The sequence below is a fragment of the Hyla sarda genome, chromosome 4 (genome assembly GCF_029499605.1).
Source record: "Hyla sarda isolate aHylSar1 chromosome 4, aHylSar1.hap1, whole genome shotgun sequence".
NCBI lineage: Eukaryota > Metazoa > Chordata > Amphibia > Anura > Hylidae > Hyla > Hyla sarda.
In genome coordinates, this window is record NC_079192.1 from 413,573,010 (window position 1) to 413,589,059 (window position 16,050).

Sequence of the window (16,050 nt, forward strand, 5' to 3'; positions counted from 1 at the left end):
TGTCAGAAGAAATCCAGCTTTATTCAAGAATCCACAGTAAAACAGGTACAGCAACTGTCAGCATGTCATCAGACGCGTTTTGGGCACATGCGCACCCTTTGTCAATGATGCCCAATCCAAGGTGAACATTCCATTATGTAGTATGCACAATGGGAGGGAAAAATTCCTCAACCAATGAGCTGCAAATTACAAGCGGAACACCTGGGACAGGTAAAATACCTCTACAAAGGTTACAAATATACAAATTCTAAAACATGATAATAAAATCAACACCATTGATACAAGTACCAATGCTGTATTCAGAGAGGAATTACTTGTGATTAGGTCATAGAAATGGCTGCCATGAAGGAATCATTACTTGGTGACCTACATTCTCATTAATGTTCTTGACTAAATAATTAATCAATAAGAATCTTGGTTTCTCTTATTAGTTTGTTAGGTTATGATGGTTTCTTCCAGCTGCTAACCCCAAATATGTTTATAGCACTATTATATACACATAATGCAGCATGAAGGGGCTCGGTGAAGGTGGTGGTGAAGGTGTGTAAGTGTCTGATGGGGTCACAAAGCTCATAAAAGGACAGCTGCCCAGCCTCATAATCTAGATATATCCTGAATCTATCACTGGAGATATAATCATGTAACCGGATCTCTTTATTGTCATGTATAACTGAATACAGATTATTAGACCACCTACATAAACTCCAGGACTTGTTGTCACATCCAATGACTGACTGACCCTCCCTCCTGTCTATACTGGGATAACACATCCCCACCATCCAATATTTTGATCTGCTGCCCTCCACATCCCAATAATGTCGCCCAGAAGAAAATATCCTGCTGCTTATCACCTGATAATCCGGGAATCTCTCTCCTGTTTCTGGAGGACTCTGGTCCCACTGTGTCTTGGTTTCAGTTTTCAGATCATCTAATATAAGGGTTTTATTTTCTGCTATGTCTACATCCAGAAACATGTCTGCAGGACCCTTCACATAGATCCCGCTTTTTATACCTGATATTACGTCACATAATGTGCGGAATGTGTCTGAGATCTCAGCCACATCCAGATAATCTACATCATGGGGCTGTTTATCATGTCCCCCTGTGTCCTCATCACCTCCCCCCTTCTCAGGATCATACAAGTCACCTGTGTCCTGTTCCTGTAAGACAGTCAGTGGATCCGTCATGTTACACAGCTCCTCAATGTGTCTCATCTTCTTGGACAGCTGGTCCTTCTTTATTTCAAACTGCGGAATCAGAACAGACAGTGACAGTGACTCTTCCTTTTTCTGCCTGGAGATCTCACTCAGGACCTTCTTCTCCAGGTCGTCCAGTCGTCTCCTCATGTCTATAAACAGGTCTGTGACTCTTTCAGCTTCTCCAGCTGCTTTTTCCGCAGCTTTTCTCTTCCGCTTCTCCAGTCTCTGGACTTTTTCCTCAGTTTTCTCTCTTTTTGTGGTCAGTCTTTCGAGAGTATTTTTCAGTTTTTGCTTTTTCTTCTGAGATGCCTCATCCAGCATCTCCACCTGGTGTCCCCGATGTTCTCCAGCCAAACTGCAGGACACACAGATACAAGCAGCGTCCTCAGTGCAGTAATATTCCAGGACCTTCTTATGGACAGAACATTTTCTGTTCTCCAGAGTATTTCTGGGCTCAGATAAGACGTGTTCTGGTGACTTGCTGTGAACTCTCAAATGTTTATCACACAGAGAAGCCTCACAGTGCAGACAGGACTTCACAGCAGGTACAGGAGAGTCCACACAGTAAGTGCAGAAGATCCTGGTTTCTGTCTGTATTGGTTGAGTAAGCAAGAAGGTCTCCATTATCTTACGCAGAGCTAAGCATTTCATCAGTGTCGGCCGCTCCTGAAACTCTTCTCTACATTCAGGACAGGAATAAAGTCCAGACTGGTCCTGTGTATCCAGCACACGATCAATACAGACCCGGCAGAAGTTGTGTCCACATCTCAGCATTACAGGATCTGTATAAGTGTTCAGGCAGATGGAACAGAACAGCTCGACTCTCAGATAAGCAGACGCCATGGCAGACAGGAAGAAAGAAAGGAAACAGCTCTCTAGTGCTTAGAAACCAGGGGGCGGGTTTTATACTTGTCTCTACAGGGAAGAGCTTAACAGCAAAGGATCAGTTATAATTAACCTGTTCATGGACACTTTCGTAGTTATGTTTTCTATGTCCTATGTTCATTATGGTTGCATATAAGGAGCCAGGTTCTTACAGTAAAGATTCTTAAAATAACAGTCAGAAACATTAAGTAGCAAATAAGAGAAACACTAAAAAAATAAATTAAAAAAAGCATTATCAAGTAAAAGTAAAAAATCACCATTAAGATATAATTTATTAAAATGAAATCTTTCTAGTACAGATAAGTAAATTGGTCGACTGAGCTTCACGGGGAGATCGGAGCAGTATGAGCGGTATGGCAAATAGTGAAAATTTTATTTTGTTGTCTTCATAATGTAATTTCTTATTAGGGTTGTGTATGTACCCTTACATTATTACAACCCTTACATTATTGTTATTATTTTAAATTTGAGACACTCTATTAAGTCATTTTATGTATACTTGTCTAATTTCTGCTTAAAATGCTTGTGCTATGTGAAGAATTGCTTCACAGAGTTGGGTGGATCTCCAACCTGTAACTTGCAGTAATTTGTGTGCCTGGTTTCATTATGGTGATCATTATACTGAAATAGTTGGGCAGTTCATTGGATCGGTCAATAATTGTAGGTAGTGACTGTGCATTGGTTTTGTCCACAGTTGGAGAGACAGCTGGGAGTAAGACAAGGGAACAATGCCTAAAACGAATTATAAAAAAAAAAATAATAATAATAAAAAAAAAGCCTTCCCATGGTCAAATATTGAACAAACGTTCAACAGGATGAGCTGAAGAATCTAAAGAAGAAAGAGCATATGTACTAGAAGTGTCATGTTGAAGGACTTAGTTTTCGCTTATCCTGATTACAATCCATAAATCATGAGAACTAACACTACCTCATTTGGTAGTGTATATAGGTAAAAGATAATTCGCTGCTGGATGCACATATGTCACTCTTTCAAGAGGGCACAGATTAGAAGACATAATATTTACCCTGGGTTTCAATTTTAAAAGATTCCAATTTCGAAAATGAAACTTAACCCATTCGTGAAGGGTGTATGGAGCTGGCTTAGCCACTAATAGTCTGTATGAGACAAACTCAATTTTTGACTTATAACCTGTAGATCGCCGCAGTCAAAGCTGACAGCGGTGTCTAAGGCTAGGTTCACACTATGGAATTTCCGCCTGCAATTCTGTTTTGAAATTGTAGGCAGAAATTCTGATTGCTAAAATGCACAAGCCTAGTTAATGGGATTTCCGTTCACAAAGTCACACTTCAGAATTTTGGAAGCGGAATTTGAGAATGGAAAATCCGCTTAAAAATATCCGCATGAAGAATGGCGTTGCTTATTCTTATTTATATTGCCCGAAGCCCGGGACATGCAGTTCCGGGCACCGGGCAGGTAACTTCTTCAGGCATTTAGCCCTGCTTCGGGCAAGCAGCGCTAAATGCCGTAAGGCTTCACTTCCCCGCCCTCCTCCGTGTCTCCGGTCCCTCTGCAGACCCCCCACAGGAGGACGTCAGTGACATCACTCGTCAGGCCGCTGCCGGAGAGGAGAAGCGCAGCACAGGTAAGTGTGTCTATGTGTGTATGCATGTGTGGGTGTCTGTCTGTCTGTCTGTGTGCGTGTGTGTGAGAGTCGGGGGGGCGACGACAATGCTACCTAACGTGTGGAACCTGCTTCTACCTAATGTGGGGAACCTGCTACTGCCTAATGTGGGGAACCTGCTACTACCTAATGTGGGGAACCTGCTGCCTTCCTAATGTGGGGAACCTACTGCCTACCTAATGTGGGGAACCCCCAGAAGTAGCACCCCCATCATCTGTCAGTTCATGCTATTACCACACGCGGTAGGGGGAATGGGGGGGTTGCTGGTGGATGATGGGGGTGCTACTGCTGGTGGGGGGTGTTGCTGGTGGATGATAAGGGGCGCATGATGGGAGCATTATATGTAAGGGGCGAATGGGGCCTCACCCAGCTGCTACCTCCAGTGGCCCCCGGATAATTTGAGTTTGAGAACCCTGCTTTAAACAGTCCCCGGTGATCTAGTGGGGTGGATCGTCCCCGGCATTGCTGCGTTCGTAATTGTTCGAACTCTTAAAATATCACATTATTTATCCCGTACGGTAAATAACGTAAATGTACAAAAATACCAAACCCCAAATTTGGTATTGTTGTGATTGTGCCAACCTAAAGTATCAACATAATATGTTAGTTTGACCACACAGTAAACGGTTAAAAAAAGGGGCCCCTTGAAGGCAATGTGGAAAGCCGTCTAAGGCAAGCGCTCACTTCACCTCATGGACGGTGCTTTTCCATCACTGTAAGCATCAAATTTTGATTGGTTTGTTTCCTTACATTGTGAAGACAATTATCACTATCGGCCTCACGTCGTCCTTTATAAATGGGGGATATGTGGTCCACAGTGATTTAATTAATTGGCAGTGATTAGCGATCGTTCATATGACCCGGCCACGTGATTGATTGAGCCTTGTGCACACGAGCGCAAGTCTTACCTGGGGCTTCTGTGTACAGACCTTGTATGGTAAGTGTATATATATTTATATCCTATGGAATATGGATATATGTATACAGATAAAAACTGTGGGGAGTTTTTCTTAAACCTTGTGTAGAGGAACAGTGGATTAGTTGTCTACAACAGGGTACTATGTTGTGTAAACGCGGTCTTATACTGTGTTCCAACAATTGCATTTGAAACCAGCAGACAAAATGCATTGACAAAAATGCATTTTTGAGCAGCAGCAGAAGCTAATCACATTGCTAAGCCCATATAGCCCACCTAATATACTGTATATTCTTATGTACACACAGAAACACAACAAAAACACAAATGTGAAAACAGCCTTAGGTTGTTGTCACACAGTCAAGAAGAAGTTTCAGTCCTTCATTTGTGTCTCCCATTTATGATCTGTTCCTGGCTTTGTCTTCAGTGAATGAACTTAAACACCTGAATGTGTGAACACAGCCTGAGGCCTGAACTGTGCTCATTAAACCATTATTTCCTTTTTATAGGATAATGTCCATAGGTCCTGTTAAGGGTTAAAGATATATAGATATATAGTTTTATTCTGTATACCAATGATGCGTTTCGGGGCTATGACCCTTTTCTCAGATTGGCATGATCGGTATAGCCCTGAAACGAGTCATTGGTATACATAATAAAGTCTATTCATCTATATACCGCCACACTGTCTGCCAATTCCTTGGGGATTCTGAGCGCCTAATCAAAAGGTAATTTTTTGCTAACAATATCCACTACTACTAAAGGACACCCAGCGGCTGTTCATAGGACCTTCTGGCTTGAATAAAACCACTCCCCAAATTCATATCCTCAAAGGATGATAGGAGTACTTTCCATACGCTTAAAATATATCGCCGTCCCAGTCTCTTCCACTTCCTGCGGGTCGGTGACTTCACTCTGCGCTCAGCCTATCAGCGGGCGCAGCAATGTCCCGTCGCGGCCACTGATAGGCTGAGCCCACAGGAAGTGGAAGAGACTGGGACCGGAGAACGGGACGGCGATATCGGAACAACGGGGGATCGTAGGCAGGTAAGTGAAAGTTTATTATGTATAGTTTTACAGCCCGGCACAGTGGGGGATAAAAGATTTCAGTTGGAGAACTCCTTTAACGAAATTTTATTAGGTTTTAATAAAGTGTTTGTTTCACTTTTTTTTCTCTCTCTTTATTTTAAATTTTTTAAGTAGTACTACTACTCCCAGCATAGAACACACTGTTCCATGATGGGAATAGTAGTACCTGTACTAATAGACATATCCCCTCGGGAGTAGTAGTACCTGTACTAATAGACATATCGCCCTGGGTGTTGGGAGTAGTAGTACCTGCAGTAAGGGACAGATCACAGCGGGTGTCACTCCTGACACCCAATGCGATCGTCCATAATATAGCAGAGCTGTGGGGCAACTCTATACAGCACTCGCATCTCTGCTCTGTACTCCGGCCAGTGATGTGAATAGAAATTCACCTCACTCATTCATATTGAGTGCAGAGTGGGGATTGGCCGGATGGTGGCAGCCAATCACCGCTCTCAGAGGGAAATATGAATGGTGAGTGAGTGGCTGGCCGGAGTACAGAGCAGAGATGTGAGTGCTGTATAGAGCCGCACCGCATCTCTGCTATATTATGGATGATCGGATTGGGTATCAAGAGTGACACCCACTGTGATCTGTCCCTTACTGCAGGTACTACTACTCCCAACATAGAGCTGTACAACCTGCTTTAATAGACAGATCGCAGCGAGTGTAACTTCTGTAACCATGTGTTCCATGCTGGGAGTAGTAGCACTACCTAAAAAGTGTAAAAAATTAAGAAAAAAAAAGTGAAAAACACACACACTACATTTTTATTATTGTCGGCTAAATTTTTTGTGCCCTGCCCGCACACATAAATTGATCCCTGTTTAAAAATTCATTTGTTAAATACAATTTTTTCCGTCACTACTGTATCTTTTTTTTTTTTTTTTAATGGTACCCTACTAAATTTTATTAAAAAAGGTATCCCCATCACTGTTTTGGATCGCTAAAGCCCAAAAGAGAATAAAAAAACGCCAAAGTTTAAACCCACATGGCAATTTTCTTTGCGTTTTTTTACTCCCATAACCTTCTATGGGAGAAAAACACCATAGGCTCAACATGCTGCAACTTAGCAAAACCGCCAAGGAGCTGAAAAACGCCAAAAAAGAGTGAAAAAATGCCAAAAGGATAAAAAAAAAAACGCCAAACTGAAAAATGCCAAGTTGAAAAAGAATTTTGAGATTTCTCATTGATTTACAGCTAACATCTGGCCACAGCATTTTTTGGCTGAAAAAACGCCATGTAGCAGAATTGGCATTTTTCTTGGCCCCCCCAAAAAACTAGTGGAAACTTAATATAATTTGCTATTAAAATTATGGAAAAAAAAACTCACCTTCCTGCGTTCCCACGGTCCTCCGATCCGTCTTCTTTCTACTTCCGTGTGCATGGATCGTCACACGGCACTTCAGCCTATCACCGGCTGCAGCGATGTCCCGCCTCGGCCGGTGATAGGCTGAGCGCCGTGTGACGATCCATGCACACGGAAGTAGGAAGAAGACGGACCGATCAGCTGTAGTGACGCTCAGCGGGAACGCAGCAAGGTGAGTGATAGTTTATTTTCATTTATTTTGCAGCCCGGGCAGGACGGAGCAGGAGTAGTCTGCACCAGACTACTCCTTTAAAAGATGTGATTAATCGATGTGATTGTTTGCTCCTCAATCGGCTGATTATTACAAGGTGGAGTAAAAAATTGGCCTATTTGGACGATACTTTTTGTACTCTTTGTTTTAGTTTCTTTGTATATATATGTATACCGACTGAGGCTGAAGACATCTTACTGCCTTGTCTGGTAAGAAATCGTGCATCTCATTGATATTAGGGGAACCCATTAGTGAAAGCAACAGTGAATATAGTGGCAGCTACAGACTCTCACTTAAAGTAGCCTCTATCCCCCATCCCTTCCCACGGTGTAAGTCACTTTCTTGTCCTGCTGGGTAAAACCTGTCTGAGCAGGAAGAATATACTATATAGCACATAGGGCAACGTGCCAAGGGCATGACCCAAATAAGTTTATGCAGATTGACAAAAAAACCTGTTGAGCTACTAAAAAGTTAGCAGGGAAACCCAGCAACTCTGACAACCCTGGGGGAAAATTATAAAGAGATAGAAGGAAGTGAAAAACATTCATATAGATAGACCCTTAAACAGGTTATATGACAGTAGAAACACATGGCTGCTTTCTTCCAGAAACTGCTTAAAGGGTTACTCCGCTGCTAGACTTCTTACCCCTATCCAACGGATAGGGGATAAGATGTCTGATCACAGGGGTCCCGCCACTGGGACCCACGCAATCTCTGCGCAGTACCCTGTATTCTGAATGAACGCTGGGTTCCGGTGTCAGTAATCGTGATGTAACGTCAAACGGGGCTTGGTGTGGCGTCACGAAAGGCGGGCCCTGTGGAGAGATCGCAGGGGTCCCAGAGGAGGGACCCCTGCATTCAGACATCTTATCCCCTAGCCTTTGGATAGGGGATAAGATGTCTAGCGGCAGCGTACCCCTTTAACTCTCCTTCTACATCTGCTGTTGTATCTAAGCCCTACTTTAGTAATTAGAGCTTAGATACAGTATTAGTTATATCTATTGGACAGGCGGGAGGTTGTTTTCAGGGAAAATAGGCATGTTTCTGTTATATTATTAGAAACTAAGGGTCACTAGAACTGGGCAGCAAACATAGTACAGTAGTACACCTATGGGCGGGTTTGGGGTTAAAGAAGTCAAAAGCTAGAAGCAAATCAGAGTATAACTTGTAACTCAATAACTATAAACTTTAAAAATACAGTGGTCCCTCAACATACGATGGTAATCCGTTCCAAATGGACCATCGTTTGTTGAAACCATCGTATGTTGAGGGATCCGTGCAATGTAAAGTATAGGACAGTGGTCTACAACCTGCGGACCTCCAGATGTTGCAAAACTACAACACCCAGCCAACGGCTGTCCGGGCATGCTGGGTGTTGTAGTTTTGCAACATCTGGAGGTCTGCAGGTTGTAGACCACTGTTAGAGAAAGTTGTACTCACCTGTCCCCGCCGCTCCAGACCGTCACCGCTGTCCGGGATGTCGCCGTCCATCGCTGTCACCGCTTCCCCGGGGTGTCCCCGACGCTCCGGCAAGGCCTCTGCTTCCCCGGCAACCGCACTCTCTGTCGCCGCCATCACATCGCTACGCATGCCGCTCCTATTGGATGACGGGCTGGCGTGCGCAGCGACGTGATGACGTCAATGGAGAGCGCCGACGATGCAGAGGATCCCGAAGAGGACGCGCCGGAGCCCCGAGGACAGGTGGGAGACCATCACCGGAGCTCACGGGGCACCGTAAACGGCTATCTGAAGCAGTCAGCGCTGCCGGATAGCAGTTTATGCGATGGCCCGACATAAAAAAAGCATCATATGTTGATGCTGCCTTCAAGATGCGATGGCCTCTGAGAGGCCATCGCATGTTGAAATTATCGTATGTCGGGGCCATCGTAGGTCGAGGGGTCACTGTACAGTATAACTAGGTACCTAAAGTGCTAAACCAGATGCCAAACTATCCAAATGCTGTACAACCTAACCCATGTGTAGGTAGTTTTCCCTCTATAGGTAGTACCCTCATGTGGGTAGTTTGTCTTCTGTATGTAGTAACCCCTGTAGGTAGTTTTCCCTCTATAGGTAGTACCCTCATGTGGGTAGTTTGTCTTCTGTATGTAGTAACCTCCTGTATGTAGTTTTCCCTCTATAGGTAGTACCCTCATGTGGGTAGTTTGTCTTCTGTATGTAGTAACCCCTGTAGGTAGTTTTCCCTCTATAGGTAGTACCCTCATGTGGGTAGTTTGTCTTCTGTATGTAGTAACCCCTGTAGGTAGTTTTCCCTCTATAGGTAGTACCCTCATGTGGGTAGTTTGTCTTCTGTATGTAGTTACCTCCTGTATGTAGTTTTCCCTCTATAGGTAGTACCCTCATGTGGGTAGTTTGTCTTCTGTATGTAGTTACCTCCTGTATGTAGTTTTCCCTCTATAGGTAGTACCCTCATGTGGGTAGTTTGTCTTCTGTATGTAGTTACCTCCTGTATGTAGTTTTCCCTCTATAGGTAGTACCCTCATGTGGGTAGTTTGTCTTCTGTATGTAGTTACCTCCTGTATGTAGTTTTCCCTCTATAGGTAGTACCCTCATGTGGGTAGTTTGTCTTCTGTATGTAGTTACCTCCTGTATGTAGTTTTCCCTCTATATGTAGTACCCTCATGTGGGTAGTTTGTCTTCTGTATGTAGTTACCTCCTGTATGTAGTTTTCCCTCTATAGGTAGTACCCTCATGTGGGTAGTTTGTCTTCTGTATGTAGTAACCCCTGTAGGTAGTTTTCCCTCTATAGGTAGTACCCTCATGTGGGTAGTTTGTCTTCTGTATGTAGTTACCTCCTGTATGTAGTTTTCCCTCTATATGTAGTACCCTCATGTGGGTAGTTTGTCTTCTGTATGTAGTTACCTCCTGTATGTAGTTTTCCCTCTATATGTAGTACCCTCATGTGGGTAGTTTGTCTTCTGTATGTAGTTACCTCCTGTATGTAGTTTTCCCTCTATAGGTAGTACCCTCATGTGGGTAGTTTGTCTTCTGTATGTAGTTACCTCCTGTATGTAGTTTTCCCTCTATAGGTAGTACCCTCATGTGGGTAGTTTGTCTTCTGTATGTAGTAACCCCTGTAGGTAGTTTTCCCTCTATAGGTAGTACCCTCATGTGGGTAGTTTGTCTTCTGTATGTAGTTACCTCCTGTATGTAGTTTTCCCTCTATAGGTAGTACCCTCATGTGGGTAGTTTGTCTTCTGTATGTAGTTACCTCCTGTATGTAGTTTTCCCTCTATAGGTAGTACCCTCATGTGGGTAGTTTGTCTTCTGTATGTAGTTACCTCCTGTATGTAGTTTTCCCTCTATATGTAGTACCCTCATGTGGGTAGTTTGTCTTCTGTATGTAGTTACCTCCTGTATGTAGTTTTCCCTCTATAGGTAGTACCCTCATGTGGGTAGTTTGTCTTCTGTATGTAGTTACCTCCTGTATGTAGTTTTCCCTCTATAGGTAGTACCCTCATGTGGGTAGTTTGTCTTCTGTATTTAGTTACCTCCTGTAGGTAGTTTTCCCTCTATAGGTAGTACCCTCATGTGGGTAGTTTGTCTTCTGTATGTAGTTACCTCCTGTATGTAGTTTTCCCTCTATAGGTAGTTCCCTCATGTGGGTAGTTTGTCTTCTGTATGTAGTTACCTCCTGTATGTAGTTTTCCCTCTATAGGTAGTACCCTCATGTGGGTAGTTTGTCTTCTGTATGTAGTTACCTCCTGTATGTAGTTTTCCCTCTATAGGTAGTACCCTCATGTGGGTAGTTTGTCTTCTGTATGTAGTTACCTCCTGTATGTAGTTTTCCCTCTATAGGTAGTACCCTCATGTGGGTAGTTTGTCTTCTGTATTTAGTTACCTCCTGTAGGTAGTTTTCCCTCTATAGGTAGTACCCTCATGTGGGTAGTTTGTCTTCTGTATGTAGTTACCTCCTGTATGTAGTTTTCCCTCTATAGGTAGTACCCTCATGTGGGTAGTTTGTCTTCTGTATGTAGTTACCTCCTGTATGTAGTTTTCCCTCTATAGGTAGTTCCCTCATGTGGGTAGTTTGTCTTCTGTATGTAGTTACCTCCTGTATGTAGTTTTCCCTCTATAGGTAGTACCCTCATGTGGGTAGTTTGTCTTCTGTATGTAGTTACCTCCTGTATGTAGTTTTCCCTCTATAGGTAGTACCCTCATGTGGGTAGTTTGTCTTCTGTATGTAGTTACCTCCTGTATGTAGTTTTCCCTCTATAGGTAGTACCCTCATGTGGGTAGTTTGTCTTCTGTATGTAGTTACCTCCTGTATGTAGTTTTCCCTCTATAGGTAGTACCCTCATGTGGGTAGTTTGTCTTCTGTATGTAGTTACCTCCTGTATGTAGTTTTCCCTCTATAGGTAGTACCCTCATGTGGGTAGTTTGTCTTCTGTATGTAGTTACCTCCTGTATGTAGTTTTCCCTCTATAGGTAGTACCCTCATGTGGGTAGTTTGTCTTCTGTATGTAGTTACCTCCTGTATGTAGTTTTCCCTCTATAGGTAGTACCCTCATGTGGGTAGTTTGTCTTCTGTATGTAGTTACCTCCTGTATGTAGTTTTCCCTCTATAGGTAGTACCCTCATGTGGGTAGTTTGTCTTCTGTATGTAGTTACCTCCTGTATGTAGTTTTCCCTCTATAGGTAGTACCCTCATGTGGGTAGTTTGTCTTCTGTATGTAGTTACCTCCTGTATGTAGTTTTCCCTCTATAGGTAGTTCCCTCATGTGGGTAGTTTGTCTTCTGTATGTAGTTACCTCCTGTATGTAGTTTTCCCTCTATAGGTAGTACCCTCATGTGGGTAGTTTGTCTTCTGTATGTAGTTACCTCCTGTATGTAGTTTTCCCTCTATAGGTAGTACCCTCATGTGGGTAGTTTGTCTTCTGTATGCAGTTACCTCCTGTATGTAGTTTTCCCTCTATAGGTAGTACCCTCATGTGGGTAGTTTGTCTTCTGTATGTAGTTACCTCCTGTATGTAGTTTTCCCTCTATATGTAGTACCCTCATGTGGGTAGTTTGTCTTCTGTATGTAGTTACCTCCTGTATGTAGTTTTCCCTCTATAGGTAGTACCCTCATGTGGGTAGTTTGTCTTCTGTATGTAGTTACCTCCTGTATGTAGTTTTCCCTCTATAGGTAGTAACCTCATGTGGGTAGTTTGTCTTCTGTATGTAGTTACCTCCTGTATGTAGTTTTCCCTCTATAGGTAGTACCCTCATGTGGGTAGTTTGTCTTCTGTATGTAGTTACCTCCTGTATGTAGTTTTCCCTCTATAGGTAGTACCCTCATGTGGGTAGTTTGTCTTCTGTATGTAGTTACCTCCTGTATGTAGTTTTCCCTCTATAGGTAGTACCCTCATGTGGGTAGTTTGTCTTCTGTATGTAGTAACCCCTGTAGGTAGTTTTCCCTCTATAGGTAGTACCCTCATGTGGGTAGTTTGTCTTCTGTATGTAGTTACCCCCTGTATGTAGTTTTCCCTCTATAGGTAGTACCCTCATGTAGGTAGTTTTTCTTCTGTATGTAGTAACTCCTGTAGGTAGTTTTCCCTCTATAGGTAGTACCCTCATGTGGGTAGTTTGTCTTCTGTATGTAGTTACCTCCTGTAGGTAGTTTTCCCTCTATAGGTAGTACCCTCATGTGGGTAGTTTGTCTTCTGTATGTAGTTACCTCCTGTATGTAGTTTTCCCTCTATAGGTAGTACCCTCATGTGGGTAGTTTGTCTTCTGTATGTAGTTACCTCCTGTATGTAGTTTTCCCTCTATAGGTAGTACCCTCATGTGGGTAGTTTGTCTTCTGTATGTAGTTACCTCCTGTATGTAGTTTTCCCTCTATAGGTAGTACCCTCATGTGGGTAGTTTGTCTTCTGTATGTAGTTACCTCCTGTATGTAGTTTTCCCTCTATAGGTAGTACCCTCATGTGGGTAGTTTGTCTCCTGTATGTAGTTACCTCCTGTATGTAGTTTTCCCTCTATAGGTAGTACCCTCATGTGGGTAGTTTGTCTTCTGTATGTAGTTACCTCCTGTATGTAGTTTTCCCTCTATAGGTAGTACCCTCATGTGGGTAGTTTGTCTTCTGTATGTAGTTACCTCCTGTATGTAGTTTTCCCTCTATAGGTAGTACCCTCATGTGGGTAGTTTGTCTCCTGTATGTAGTTACCTCCTGTATGTAGTTTTCCCTCTATAGGTAGTACCCTCATGTGGGTAGTTTGTCTTCTGTATGTAGTTACCTCCTGTATGTAGTTTGCCCACCTGTAGGAAGCTGAGTATACAAGAGCTTTTCCATGGGAGATACAAAGAGATGATTGTAATTTCTTATTGTAATCTGCAGCCAAATTTGCATCACACATTGTTTCATTAACACAGGGGCTGTTCCAGTAAAATGTTTTGAATATATTAAAGAGGTTATCCAGAATAAATAAAAACAGAGCATTTTTCCCCCCCCATAAACAGCACCACCCCCTGTCCTCAGGTTGTGTGAGGTATTACAACTTGGCTACATGCCTTTCAGTCTGTGAAACTGTGCTGTAATAGCACACACAATCTGACGACAGGTGTGGTGCTGTTTTTGGAATAAATCAGCTCTGTTTTTTTCATCCTGGATAACACTTTAATGGTGTGTTTACACGTGCATATTTTCTGCTGCAGATTTGCTGTAGTAGATTTTGCTCCCCATTAAAATCAATGGGCAGCAGATCTGCAGCAAAAACATGCATGTGTGAACGTACCCTAAGGGTAGGGTCAAACAGACAGATCCTAGCGTATTTTATGCCAGTGATGAACCCTACAGTGTGCCCCCAGCTGTGCCAGCTCCCCCTAGTCAGGGAGCAGTGGAAGCGGCCGCAATGTGCGCGAGTACACTGCCCATGCGCACGACGACTCGCACATAGCAGTGGGTCTGCTTGTAGCGGCGGATTGGTGCTACGAGCTGGCACAGCTGGGGGCACACTGTAGTGTGTATAAACCCTTTAAACCAATGCCTGTTAATACATTTGGCACATTTCTGCATGTCTAAGAACCACAAATTGAAACTATGCCAGCTATAGACTGGTGTAATCTTCTCATTCATCTCATTGGCTGAATAATCCTCCCACTACAGATTTCTTAGGATATGTTGTTTCTGCCTCCCCCTAATATCTTTATAGAACCTTCCCATACACCTCGTCCAGCATGAAGGGGCTCGGTGAAGGTGGTGGTGAAGGTGTGTAAGTGTCTGATGGGGTCACACAGCTCATAAAAGGACAGCTGCCCGGCCTCATAATCCAGACAGATCCTGAATCTATCAATGCAGATATTGTCAGGTAACTGGATCTCTTTACTGTTACATATCATTAAACACTGTTCATTATGCAACTTCAAACACCAGGACTTCCTGACACCCCCTACTCTCTATACTGGGATAACACATCCCAACTACCCGATAAACAAATCTCCGCATCCCTGTAATGTCCTGCTGCTCATCACTTGAGGATAATCCTGGAATCTGCTGTTTCTGGACGATTCTGCATATTTTCTGTCCTGGTTGCAGTTTTCAGGTGGTCTGATATAAGGAGATTATTATGAGCTGTGTTCACAGTCACATCCAGATCATCTACATCATGTGTCTTATCATGTCCCCCTGTGTCCTCATCCCCTCCCCCCTCCTCAGGATCACACAAGTCACCTGTGTCTGGATCCTGTAAGACAGTCAGTGGATCCGTCATGTTACACAGCTCCTCAATGTGTCTCATCTTCCTGGACAGCTCGTCCTTCTTTATTTCCAGCTGATGGATCAGAGCAGACAGTGACAGTGACTCTTCCTTCTCCTGCCTGGAGATCTCACTCAGGACCCTCTTCTCCAGGTCGTCCAGCCGTCTCCTCAGCGACTCTCTGTTTCCCCAGCTGCTTTTTCCTGAGCTTTTCTCCAACACTTCCCAAGACTGTGGACTCTTTCTACAGTCTCCTCTCTCTTTATGTTCAGTTTCAGGAGAACATATTTCAGTCTCTTCTTCTTAATCTCAGAGGCCTCATCCAGCATCTCCACCTGATGTTCCCAGTGTTCTCTCGCCAAACTGCAGGACACACATATATAAGCAGCGTCCTTGGTACAATAGTACTTTAAAAGATCTTTATGGACAGAACAGGAAGTTCTGGGCTCAGATAAGACATGTTCTGGTGACTTGTTGTGAACTCTCAGATGTTTATCACACAGAGAAGCCTCACAGTGCAGACAGGACTTCACAGCAGGGACAGGAGAGTCCACACAGTAAGTGCAGAAGATCCCGGGTTCTGTCGGTGTTGGATCAGTAACCAGGAAGTTCTCCATTATGTTCCTCAGAGCGATGTTCCTCATCAGTGTCGGCTGCTCCTGAAACTCTTCTCTACATTCAGGACAGGAATAAAGTCCAGACTGGTCCTGTGTATCCAGCACACGATCAATACAGACCCGGCAGAAGTTGTGTCCACATCTCAGCATTACAGGATCTGTATAAGTGATCAGGCAGATGGAACAGTCCAGCTCGTCTCTCAGAGAAGAAGATGCCATGGATGAAAGAGGAAGAGAAAATGGAAACTTCAGTTTTCTGATGCTCAGGAATCAGTGGGAGGGTTTTATATTCTCTACCTATCTTGAGGGACGCTTGTCCATGCCAATAATATGTAAATGTAAGGATTGAATAAAGGCACGGTTGTGAATGGGTTTGGGCTAATGAATTCTAGATTATTATCATTGCACCTGTCACATTTCGGCTGG

General features: G+C 43.5%; 1 protein-coding gene across 1 annotated transcript; it reads right to left on the reverse strand.

The window, feature by feature from the left end:
* Nucleotides 1-2,120, reverse strand: LOC130267681 (E3 ubiquitin-protein ligase TRIM11-like). The gene has a single exon (XM_056517759.1). The coding sequence runs from the start codon at nt 2,040-2,042 to the stop codon at nt 441-443; it is 1,602 nt and encodes a 533-aa protein (XP_056373734.1). The 5' UTR covers nt 2,043-2,120; the 3' UTR covers nt 1-440.
* Nucleotides 2,121-16,050: the final 13,930 nt, after the last annotated feature.